General features: G+C 40.4%; 1 protein-coding gene across 1 annotated transcript in view; it reads right to left on the reverse strand.

Moving 5' to 3' along the window:
• Window positions 1-6,348: 6,348 nt before the first annotated feature.
• The window catches only part of CLIC5 (chloride intracellular channel 5), a 65,388-nt gene continuing 58,257 nt past the window's right edge, over window positions 6,349-13,479 (reverse strand). Inside the window, exons 5-6 of the mRNA XM_032185254.1 lie at window positions 8,970-9,151; window positions 6,349-6,516 (exon numbers count right to left, since the gene is read on the reverse strand). Of these exons, the coding sequence (XP_032041145.1) occupies window positions 6,349-6,516; window positions 8,970-9,151 (350 nt within the window). The remainder of the gene's footprint in view (window positions 6,517-8,969; window positions 9,152-13,479) is intronic.

Consider the following 13,479-nt stretch of genomic DNA (forward strand, 5'->3'; position numbering starts at 1 on the left):
TTTATAGACCTAGGGAGACAGGGAAAGAGCAATTTCTCAGCAGTGCAGCAGAATAGGCTGAAATGACCCCGTGAAACTCAAGCGATTCTGGGAATTAAAGGATGTTCACTCCTGCTACAGCTCTACACTGCAAACTGCTTTTAGGGCTCCCAGTAGTACACATTAGCAATAGCCAAGCTTTTCAGTTTTAATTTAATTTAATTTAATTTCTACCAACAAATTCCACCCTGTGGTGAGAATTGACAGTATCATGTTGAGAGCCATTAAAGCATATTTGGATTGTTTTTACTCTATGTGCATATATATATATATATAAACAAATTCCCCCACCCTTCTTAGTTTTCTTTAGACAAGACACTTCATAATAAGAGTGAGGCAGACACAGCGGAGGCATCGTTATGCTGTGGGATACCACCACAGGGAGTGCTGTTGGAGGTAGAGCAGAACATGCCTTGGCATCACACTGTCAGCATGGCTCTGCTCCGAAGCGCCCCGGTGATAAACCAGAATGGAGCCTGACAGCATCCCCCCAGTTGCAACTGTGACAGAGCTGGGTCCCTGATCCCATATAAGCCATAAGACCCCGTATATCACTGCTGCTTCCTTGCCTTTGTGAGTGCTTTCTGTTCTCTGAGCACATCTTCACGCTTGAAACAGCTTCATGCTTATGTAGCCTTGGGCTCTGTTGGGAATTCCTATTGGGAATTCCCCCACTGGGAATTCTGCCACTGGATTTCAAAGGAAACAGAATAATAATGCTCTTCGTTAATATAGGCTTTTCTGTCATGTCTTTTAGGCCGCCATCCAGCCAGGCAGGCAGGCACATGTTTAACATTAAACACATGAGCAGTCCCTATTCACATGCTGCAAGCTAGAAACGCTCGTTAGCACTGGATCGCGGCCCCGGCTGAGCTGCTAACACACTTCAGCCCAAGAGCTGGGCTCAGCAAAAGGTGGCACTGAAGCCTTTCATTGTGGTTGCACCATTGCTGGCTGAGCAGCTTTGGCCCTGGCGTTTCCTGCCCGAGCTATGCAAATCCAAATGGCAATGGCCCAGTAAGGGTGGGGGTCTGCCTGGCAGCGACCCGCTGAGCTGTGACAATGTCATCACGCAGAGCTGCTTAGCTGATGAGCCCAGCTCAAAGCACGCCACATTCAAGTGCGTCCCTCTGGAGTATTTTCAGTGTTAGCAACTCTCCGATGAATGGTGAAAGGGGGATGATTTGGGGCAGCAGGGGAATGACAGGCTGCACGATCGCTGCGGGATGTGAAATGCTGCTGAGTCCTGTAATGCTGCATGGTGAGTGCCTGAGGAGCTACACGGGAAGCTCCAGACCTTCACATCACATGTTTCAAGCTTTGAAAGCCAGCATTAGAAAGGGTTCCTGTGCTTTCCTATGGTTGGAGTGTTGCTTGGGATGTGGGACAAGGAAATAAAACAGATCGATGCTTCCTCCTTTCCTTGCACATGACCCAGGAGGGGTCACTACCTAGCACAGAGTTAGTGGAGTGTTGTAGTTCAGTTCCTGGCCAAGGAAATGGAACATTTTGTGACCCAGAGGGAATACCTCTATGTATCCTGGGAAAATCCATTGGCAAAGCCACCTTAAACATGGTGACTTGTTCAGGTCCTTGGTGAAAATCACGGTCCAGAATAAACAGTCCATCATTCTTGGTTAAAGTATCCCAGATGAAAAGACAGATTTTTTAAAAAATGCTTTGAATACTGTTTTTTTCCCCAAAAAAATCATTGCCTCCTTCAACTTCTCAACAAGTATAAGCCTCACAGCTTTCCTGCCTCCTCTGGAATCATTAGGTCACTGCAGTCATCAAAATTAATGAAGAGATGAAAGATTGAGCAGAAAGGCAAAATCTTACTGGAAAAATATTTCTTAATATGAAAAGCAATTCAAGAATAATGAATACATCTAGCAGAATAATAAACAACTGCAAACTTCCCAACACCTAAAAGAATGCATGTGAAGGAGGACACAAGACTTTGCATTTATTTTCCTGTTTAAAACACCAATTCATTCTAAAAAGTCAATGCTTCCATGTGCCTCTAGGGCCTTAAATGAGTGAGATTTCCACTGCCTACATTTTTGCAATACCCTAAACTGAGCTAGGTAGCCCGAGCTGGCCATTCCAGGAAGGGGCACTCTCTTTGCTTCTCACCTTTGCTGCTGGGGCAGTGGTGGGAGCAGGGCCTTCGGACATCATCCCACAAGGTGTCTGGGTTATCATAAAATGTGCTTGTCTGTGTGCCCACCCATGAGCACTAGCAGTGAGAAAATGGCAGAATGGTTTTAGATAGCCTAGAGTTGACTTTCATCAGGGACAAGAGAGGAGGAAAGGTGGCTGGAGGTTAAATAAATAAATGTATATTCAGAATTAATACTATGCCCAATTCAGCTGGTCTTTCTTGCAGGAAACAAATATGTCTAGCTTCTTTGTGATACCGACTACCATTCTTCCCTGGCAGTGGCTTTTCAGCTCATGCAGACACAGGACAAAAGCTTGTAACCCATAGCTTGATATTCCCCACTACTCCTCATAAACCATATCCCTCATTTTAGGGATATGGTTTAGTGGGGACTGTTAGCGTTAGGTCAAAGGTTGGACTTGATGATCTTGAGGTCTCTTCCAACCTAGAAATTCTGTGATTCTGTGATTCTGTAATAAAGCAATACCACTTTCTAGTGGAAAAAGAAAAAAAAAAAAAAAAAGTTTGTCAGAAGCCCTCTTTTAAACAGCCTTGAGACAGATACTCCCTTGGTCTTACCTGTACAGCAAGATGACCTCTTGGCAATTCAAAAAGTCTAACAAAAAATGAGAATAACTTGTATATGGGATTCTCTAGCACTCCCATATCACTGGTAATAGAAGAAAAATTAATATTAGTTCCAATATGAATGGAGTGTTGGATTGACTGAACAGGGAGCTTTGAAATAAATATCTAAGAAATGTTTGGATGAAATGGACATCTTTACAGACATTTGGTCTGCATTTCTGAAATGTAGATGATTAAATCCACATTGTTGGCTTCTTCCCCCTCTGCACTATGTCTTTCTTTACATCTTGCAAAAAATTTATGAACAAAGTTATTGTAAATCTGCAATGTCTGTCTTGTCACTTAGATTCTTTTCAGAAATGCTGCCTTGCCAATGTAGACATACAATCCTGTATGATTAATATTTATTACTTATAATTCTAAATACAATGGAAGGTCACCAAAAATACCCCATGTAAAGGAGACTGGAGCCCTTTAAAACCTCACTGGTGATGGATCCTCAGTCTTGAGAACTGGGCTCAAAATCTTAGCAAAACACTTTTCTGTGTAGGATTTCCAGTATTTCCTGCTTCTGACTATGGCTGAAGCCAAAAAGCACAAAGGTGAGCAGAAGTTACAGATCTAAAAGCATGAGCCTAGATTTCAAACCCAAACAAAGGTCAGAGAATGCCTGAACCTGTCCATAATCTTGCATCAGCCTATAATAGAGTTATGAATAAAATGCAAAGCTAGGATGCAGAGTGAGACTGGAATAACCACAGAATGGGCACTGTAGCTGATGGGAAAACAGTTTATTTTTTACCTTCTTGTATCTATCAATACATTTGTCCAGATTTTTCATGTGTGTGATGTTGCTAGAAAAGTGAAAATATTTTGGTTTTGTATTACTGATTGAAAGAAAGGTAGTTTGTGGAATTTTCAGTTTTATAATGAAATCCTAAAAAGATTTTAAGACATTTTAAAGCAAACCATCTTACAAAGAGCTCATTGTGCCAACAGCTCATTTTCTCTTTGGTATAAGCTGAACCATTTTTAAACATCATTCTAAAAAAAAACAGATGTAATTTGAGGTTGCTGAGATCAAGTGATTGTGATTTGGCCCTCTTCTAGCAAAACTGAAGACAGATTCAAGCATTTCAGAACAGGATTCAGCAAACTGGTGAAGATCTGGAGACAGAAGAAATCAGGACAGCCCCTGAGCTGGTTCATTTACCCTGCCTGCATCTGCTGCATGTTCATATGATCTTCTTTAGGGCACTAAATGCAATAAGCACAGAGCATGAAGCTGTGTCTGCCTCTGCATCTTCATTCAAAGATCACTGCCACTGTGATTAAGCAAAGCCGCTAACTGAAGCACAAACCTAGAGAGTGACAACTGAGGAAGATTTTGTTCGGCATGCTCATCGCCAAATCATACTGACAGTGAAAAAATCCCAGTTACCATCAATCAGACACCAGACTTTTCACTTGAAACAAATTTGCACAGTACTGCTAACTGACAGAGCCTTCTTGCTCAGCATGCTGAGTGAAAACAAAAAAACAAAAGACAGACAGAAAAGACCAAGTGGATTAAAATAAATAAATAAATAATTGCCTTAATTTAAAAAAAAAAAAAAAATCACAAATAATTCCAAACTCGTGAAGAAATATTTTTAACGAGCCACATGTGCTTGTGCAGACACTTCTAATCTCATTAGATTTTTCTGGCTGCTATTAGTGTTCTCTGAGCCAGCTGATTTCTCAGCAATATTTTAAAGAGTGCAAGCACTTTGCCCTCCAGTCTAGCCACTGTTCCAATAGCCCATTCTAGGGGAAGACTTGGGAGTTCATGGATTTTCTCTGGAGGTTTTGGAAAGTTCAGAAGAAATTGATCACTGCATGCGAAACAGCAGTCAGCCACAAACTATCTTCATAGTCAATGAGCAGTGCTCTGCTCCCAGCTGGGTTAGAGTGAAAAGTGGAATCGTCTCACCAAAGCCATGAGATGGCTTCAGATCGTCACCGCTGTCACACAGCAGAGGCTGGCTTTACGTGTTCTCTCCAGTCTTCTGGCTCTCTGGCTGCAAAGAGGTTCCTCGTAAGGTTTCCCCATGGCCTCAGCCTGGGGGTTCCCTCAAACCAGCACAGCTCTCTACAGCTCTGATCAGAAGGAGAGCCACACCAGGTGAGAGCTCAGCTTTATTTCATCTTTGAAAACAATCGTAAATGTTCCCAAACTGAAAACTGAGAGCCATGTACACCATGATACATATTAGGGCATGAGAATTTTATGCAAAAGAGCTGTCATTCTGGATTTGCTACAGTAATGTGCACATAATCACTACCCCAAAGCAGCTTTTTACAGGCAGATGCTCCAGATAGAACAAAATAATCAGCTTACAGAAACCAATCCAGCATCATTTAACCTCAATGGCTGAACCTTGGAGGAGTGGGACTAAAGCATCATGAGTGGCTTTGTCCTAGAGTGCTTGCCAACTTTCTGGCTGGAAATGTGCCTTCTCTCTGCTTTAGCCTGCCCTCTTCGAGGCTATCAGAGTGTACAGCTCCCTGGTAAGATGATGAGCGCTTGATGGTGACCCATCTGGAGCCCAAAGTGAGGAAAGTGTTTCCCCTGTCTGGAATTTGTATGCAGCAACAGCTTGCTCCTGCCTATCCACGTTTCCCAAGATAGCAGTATAAAGGAACTGGCAGCCGTACAGTCAAGACGATGATATCCTACTTGGTTTGGTTAGCTGTGCCAATTCTGGCTATGGGCTTGACTCAATATGCTGCCCCCGTTAGTGCTGTCTCTACAAACTAGCAGATCCACTGGGCACTTTGGCATTAGCACCGCTCTTCCAAGGGCTGCCTGCTCAATTGCTCAATCACTCTCTTTTGCTTTAAACTTCAGAATCCAGAAGCATCATGTAAATTTTATGCAAAGTAGCATCTGCAAGTCTGACATATTCACTCAGGCTTCCCCCTCTTGCGCCAAGTTAAAAATAAATACCCTATAAACTCTTGGGCCTGCTAAGACAAAAAATGCATTCAGATAGTTTTTTTTAAAATATAACTGCTAAGAGCATTACTCCTTTAGGGTCAAACTGTTTTTTTCCCCCTCTCTCATATTTTGTTCCTGCCTCAAGAATTTCAACAGCACTGAAAAAAGTGTCCTTCAAATAGCCTACAAAAGAACCAGTTCTACATGTCCCTAGTTGACTTGCTTGATATTTCAGCTAATATCATATTTTCAAAACTCCAGAGAAAACAGGTGCTGATATACCCCAACATAAAACAAGGAACTAATAAAGTGGACTCATTTCAAATACTGATTATGAGTAATACTAGTTGTGCCAGATCATAGGTTCAGTTTTCAAAGGGTCTCCACCCCCTACACTAGAGTTGCCTTCTCCTTTCCCCAGTGAGAGGCAGATTTGTCCTGACCAATACACTTGAACAGGTGAAGTCACAGGGATGCCAACCAGATAGCATAATGATAAAATATATCTTAAGGCAACAAGGAGAAGTGTCTGTAAAATGGGAATCCCCCAGGGATGCTGAGCCGCTGCAGGAGTCAGTTAGGACTTGCTGAGCCGCTTGGCCACATCTGCATAGGCTTGCTCGATTTCTTTGTCTGCTGCACAGGTGTTGGTGAATTCATCCCTGGCATATGCATTCTTCAGGTACCGCCAAAGGCCCGTCATCTCTGTTGGGAACTCAAAGTTGCGGTATTTCTTTGCAACAATCTAAACCAAAAGACAAAAGAGGGAGAGAAAAAATGTCCTGCTGGTAATGTATTTCCAGATTTCATTTTAGAGAGTTTCTTACTCTTTCTTGTAGTATAATTAACAGCAAAAGAGAAAAATGGGTAGTAAGATAATAGAGCGGGTTGCCCAGAGAAATTGTGTATTCCATTATTGGAAGCGTTGGGTTGAACAGGTCTTTGAGCACCCTGATCTAGTGAAAGATGCCCTTGCCCATGATTTTTAAGGGTTCCTTCCAACCCAAACTATTCTATAATTCTATATATGCTTCTTTTATATGCCTGGGGACACATGGGCTTGTAATACAAAGGCTCGAAGAGTGAACATTGGTTATCCCGTGTCTTGCATACTACTTGGCATAAAGGACACTCTACTACAAGTGCCTGGCAACTATCTACAAATTGTGCCCTTTACAGTACCTAAAATTCATTAACTTCACTGTGTTATTTTCTAGTGTTTTCCATCATCTTTATGTGCATCATTTCTTAACTCTGAGATGCCAAATAAAGGATCTTATAGCTGAATCACTAATAATAATAATACATTTAGGGAAAGGCATTAGTAACAATTAATACATAACATTTTAATATTAGTTATTATATTTAACATTACACTACATTATATATTTACTATATTTATATTTGTTATATATGTAATATATTTTATTTGGCCAACGAAGTCAGAGGATATAACTACCTACAGCTGCTGGAAGGCTTTATCTGTGTTCTTGAAAAGGAAATATTCAGGGTGTTATGGGTACCATGACTGAGAAACCAAGATGACTTAGACATTATAAACAGCACTATTAGGATAAACTGGGGGGAGAAAATGATTATTTCAAGACTTGTTAGACTCGGAAATTGTCTATCAAGGGAAATTTTCAATTTCTAAAAACACTCAGGCCCTTATTCAGCAAAATATTAAAGTGCATACTTAATTTTAAGCACCTGTATAGTCCATTGAAGTCAATGGGACTAATCTGTGTTTAAAGTTAGTTGGCTGGTTAAGTTGGATTGGGACATTTCAATATTTCTGTAAGAATATACTGTATAGAATAATCTTGTGGTGACAGAATGAACTAGCTGATAGGAAGGGATGGATTAGCTGATTTAATGAGTGCTTCCAATCTCTAATTTTTCTGACAGTATAAAATTGTTCCTGAGCATAAATTACATACATATGTGCCACAGAGTTCCCCTTTATTCTTAAAGCACATGGTAGAGCTGTTTTCCATCTCAGATTTCTTAGGACAGTCATGTTCTCAGAAATGACTATGATTTGTTTTTATTACCAGCATCCACTTGGTATATGAGGCCTTATGCTGTCCTAAACTGCATTTAATTAAGCATTCTTGCCTTCAATGATATTTCATACACACATGGGGAAGATAAAACCTGCCGGGCAACTAAAGTCAAGATTTTCACAACTTCCAGCACCCATTTTTCATCAAGTGAAAAACTCTTAATACTTTACCCTTTTCTTCCATCTGTAAAATACTTTTCAGATAATATACTATAGTTATGCTTGTCTTAGAAATATTTTAAGCCTCTTTTGACATCTTTCACTTTATCCAAAGGAAGCAGGAGCCATTAAGGGGCCACACAGTGATTTTGCATTGTCTGACTCCAAAGCCACCAACGAAGATGAGCCAAAAAGAAAAAGAGCTAAACCTGTGAGGATATTATACATTTCTTACCTGGTGACTTATGCCTTTTTTCTTTTCTTTTTGCATGTGTGCAGTCAGCTTCCAGGCTCAGTTTATGTTTTGGCTCACCGAGCCAAATTAGATGCATGACTTGGCTTTAATTCCTAGCTTTCTTGCTTGCCAAGGTCTGCCAGGTACTTGCTTTATTCTAAATAAACATGTAATCTGATAAATTAAATAAATGTAACATTTGGAAGTCAGGATGATGTACATCATTTGCACTGTACCAGCGACCATTGGACATCGTAAAACCTGGATCTCAGCATTGACTTTGATTTGTTAACTTCTCTGTGTGAAACACCAGCTGGAACAAATATTCCACCAAAAGATGGAATGTCTCTTAAGTTACAAATGGGTGGGAACTGACTAAAGTTTTGACATCTCTCTTAAGAATAATGGGAAGTAATTAATATGAAAGATGGCTTTTACCAGCAGCAGGGTGAGAATACAGAGACAGGATACCCAGATCTTAATGTTGTCTTTGCTACTAACCAGTGATGGGACATTTTCCCCATGTATTAAATACAAAGTGGCTTTAGTGAACCTGCAAGAAATACTGATGAAAACGTGTTTCAAGCTCTGCTTTTCAACCTATATAATTGCTCAGCTATGCTAGGGAGCACAGAGTGAGTAAATACCTGGGAATTACATAGCGTGTAGCACAAAACCTCATAATGTATGAACCAGAGAACTTCCCTGGCTTCTTTGTCCATCATGTGGCACCTTTTACCTTGACAACATGGAGTTTGGGCAGAAGGTTGCAGTCAGCAAGGGTCAGGTCATCACCATCCAGAAACTTGCGTTTAGACACCTTCTCCTCTTCAGTGCTATTTGCATCAATCTCCTCTGGCAGTGGGGTCCTCAGATAGTCATCCAGCTTCTTCAGAGCCTTCACCAAACCTTTTTCAAGGGCTATGACAAAAAGGAACAAATAAGTGGTTAAGAGAGGGTGAGAATTATTTAGAAATACTCATCATCAGTGGCCATGACACTCAAGAAAACAAAAGGAAAAATACACACACACACAAAAAAAAAAAAAGTTGTAGTTTTACAATTCAACACTCTTCCAGAGCAATTAAAGGCAACAGCAACAATCCCAAAGATGCTAACCAGAACTCTATTGAGCTGTAAGATACACTATAACTGAAACAAAAGCAATATAACAAAAACTAAATACAAAGCTAGATAAAGGAGATGAGATAGTTAGCCATCATTAAGATTTCCCTTACTTCAGGTTCATTTAGGTGCAAATTCTCTCTTTGATATGTCTCAAAAGGAGTGCCACAATGGAGATAGGACTTCAGACCTCAATTATTAAAGACTGTCCCACACTGCTGCTGGCTCTAAAGCATTCAACACTTAAATTACACTTAGACTTAATGCACAGCAACATGTAAAAATTTTACTAGAAAAAATCAGCCTGGGCACAGAATTTGTGTTCATATGCTTCACCAGAAAGAAAGTAGAAAAATCTGATAATAACAGTATACTTATAGAAAACTGAACTGTACACATTGACTCTACACAGGCTTACATGTTATTTAAACAGCAAACATTCTGGGGCAAGAAGGATCTTTTGCATCTCTGTTTGAAGGGTGACAAGCATGATAGGGTCCTGGCCCCTGATAAGTGCCCCAAACTGTTAAAGCAATATAAATAAGAAACAGCAAGAATTTACAATGTGAAAAAATAACAACATGACTCATGGGCTTCAGGCCAGAATTTCAGCTGGTGAAAATTACCTGCCGTGATTTATACCTGCTGCAGACCTGGCCCAGAGTCAGCATTTAAGGCCTAATCCTGTAAAATCTTGTATCTCTGAGTAACTTACTGCCATTTAAACTTTAGGGAGACTACTCAATGTGTCGAGTTACTCATGCAGCATATCACTACAAAGCCTAGGGAGATAAATATGTTTATGGAGCACAACGTGAGCTTCAAAGGGCTGCCGTGTTTGCCCCATACAGGGCAGGTTGCTGGCACAGGTAGCTCTGCTGGCTCTGCTGTCAGCCACTCCTGTGTTTTTGGCACGGAGGGAAAGGCAGCATGTATGGGGCCACGGAGAGAGCAAGAGCTGAACACCACAGAACATGATTTCTCTGCTGCCCTGACATCCATTAAACCTTGTGCCAGGGGTGGAAGTCAGATTAAGCTGCCTGGTGCCTTGCTCCCACTAAAGCCTCTTGGCCAAGCAGCAGGGAACCACACCAGCTCTCTTGTGGCTGACTCTTAGACACAGTGGCAAATCCTGGCTTAATTGATTGACCAGAGGAATGACTGCAATCCAACTGAAAACACCCCAACAAACATAGCAGGGAGGAGAAGAATTTTATTTCTGAAAACAGATCATCTAAAGTGACTGAAGTGCTGCCATCCATAAAACAAAAGTGTTGCCATCCTTTATTTAATCAATTCAAATTGCATTTTGACACTGACATTCTGCCGTCAGATCCTGGCAGTGTTGTCTTTAATCATCTGCAGCTGTGCTCCACCACACAACTTCTGCTGAAGGGTAGTAACTGCCTTGCGTGTAATATTACCCCATGTGGCAGCACTCAAAAGATTTAGCAATCTCGTCTTGGTTTGACCCATAACACCTGTTGAATAGATCTCTTTCTCTTGGTCAGCCTCAGACTATATCCTCTTACAATGAATTCATTTAGGGACAATGGAATCAAATTACTGTAATTGAATTCAATTTTGCTCATTCAGATTTTAGAAAACTGATTTAACTCCAAGTATTTTCCAGCATCCCTTTTGCCCAGTAAGATCATTAGTTCTTTGAGTGATCTGTGCAGTATTTCCAGTGGAAATGCTACTTTAGATACACTATGCTAGTCCATGGGGTTATGTGTGTTTATAAAGACAGGACCATGTCCAGGTGACATGGATTTATGTAACTTTTTCTGGAACTTTTTGGGGCTTTTTTTTTCCCTCTTACTGATACATCAAAATGTGTCATAGTTGTCTCAAAAACAATGCCTGGAGTGGAGCCTATTTGTGACAGTGGGAAAAACATCTATCTGAATTCATACTTGACTCTTTCTTACAGCTGCTTTAGGCCAGAAATAAACATATGTGCAGGGTTCAACACATCCGAGACCTCATTCACAGGCTCTGCTGGAACTCACAGGATCCTGAGATCACCCACTGAAGCCACTACAAGGTGGGACCATTTCATATTCTGATAATTAAGAACTACTACTTCTGACGCCTGTGACCCCATTTAATTAGTTAGAACTCTTCTGATCTCAGTAAAAGTCCCAGAACAGCCAGAAAATAGAAAGGCAGCAAACAAGGGAGAAATTACTTTCTTTCAACTGAATAATAAAAGCATTTTGAAAAGCTAAGAGAATTACAAACCTAAAGTTGCAATTTCAAAATTTAGGTGCACAGGGTGGATTTTTTTAAAGAATTTTAAAAATTTCTTGAAATCTTGTCAAGACATTTTTTGAAATCCATATGCAAATACCCACATTGCTAATCCTAATTTCTAGGAGCCCTGTTGTATTCAGATTCCTCTATGTAAGAGAGGTAAAGCCTTAGTTTCCTTGAGAAGGTCCTCAGAGAAAGCCACACTTGAAATAGCAGGATGTGTAAAAGAATCTTGAAAATATTGAATCAAGAGGCTTATGAGCCTGATGTCTCAGACAGAGAGCGAAGTGTCTTGTACTGGTATGGGTGAGAGAACTGCTTCATGGATTTGAATTCACCAGTGACTTGCACAAGTGAGAGGTACCAAAAGCAGATCTGATTTTTATTTCTTACCAAATAAATTAAATAATAATAATAACAATGTGTGTGAAGAGCTGAGCTTTTAACAATGGTATTTCTCTGAAAAGTGGAAGACTGAGGTCCGAATGCCTTTTCAAGGTGGTCAGCCCAGACATCCAAGATTAAATCCCACCAGTGGAGTATTGAGTAATCTGTACGGCTCTTCTGTGGAACTTTTGCACTTTCCATAAACTATTTCAATGGATCATCACTTAGGGCTGATAATAGGTAAAAGCCTGAAAAACTGTAATTTGGTCTTTTATCTGGTCAATATTTAAGAAACTCCATTAAAGATGAAAAAACATGAGCAAAGACTGAGAAATAATCTCCTCCAAAAAATCCTACAGCTCTGAAGGTTTTGGGTCCCTTGCTGAGAGAAGAGCAGTCTCAGCTCACATTGCAGAGCAAACCAAGCAGAAGACAGATTTCAATCTGAACCTGCCACACCATGGATATTTTGTAAAAATCTGGATGACAACTATATGTTGTCTCCTTTGAGAACAAAAAGAGCAGGAGGCACTCACTAGGGCCTTGTGAATACCAGTCAAAACACTAGACTGAATGAAGACATTTCAAAAGATTTGACTAACTAAAGAACGTGCAGTTTTCCATTTGTGAATATATTACCCACAACAAATGTCAGAAGTGGCTAGACAGCTAATTCGCAATTTATCCTCATGGTAACATCATTAAAGAACAGAACAGGTTGGTTGATAAGAGCTGAAGCTCCATCCAAGTCAATTGTTGGGATTAATCTTCCCTAATGTGCATAAATAAAAATAGTTGTTTTGAACTGAAGACCTTGATGTTTCTCTGTAGTTAGTGGAGTCTTCTTTTCCCTGCCGTTCATGGTGTGAGTGACCCTAAATCAGCTGTATGGAAAAATTTTCCTGAAGCAGCTCATCTCAGCCTTGTATTTTGCTGGTAACGTCAGGGTGGAGGATTCAATATTACAACACCAAGTGGAATTATGCCTGAGAATGTGGCTCTCTGCTGTTTTTGAAATTTCTACCTCCAATTTCTTCCCCACCCTGTAGACTCGCACTGTGATCTTAGAGAGGAGCCCTGTCATCAGGTTACTGTTGCAACATCTGCAAATATCTGAACTCACAGAAGCCATCTTTCTGGCCAGTGAAATCACTAAGCAAAAGGACACGAGCAATGCATTGCCTCCACAGAGATGCACTGAATATAAATTCAAATTCCAATAAGTTTTACCCGTGGATATTCAAAATCCGTGGTGGAATCTCCTCTCTCACCCTTCACTGCTGTGTTCTGGGTTATTTATGCAGCCAAAGACAATTTACATCAGTCACAATCCTGCTGTGTCATCCCAACAATAGTGAACAACGCTATCAGTAAAAAAAAAAAAAAAAAAAAAAAAAAAACAAAACTCACGAGCTCTGTGAGTTTCCTCCTCTCCACAAAACTATGCTTTTATACAACTTTCCTTAAGAATTCTGAGT

Source organism: Aythya fuligula, chromosome 3 (genome assembly GCF_009819795.1).
Source record: "Aythya fuligula isolate bAytFul2 chromosome 3, bAytFul2.pri, whole genome shotgun sequence".
Lineage (NCBI taxonomy): Eukaryota > Metazoa > Chordata > Aves > Anseriformes > Anatidae > Aythya > Aythya fuligula.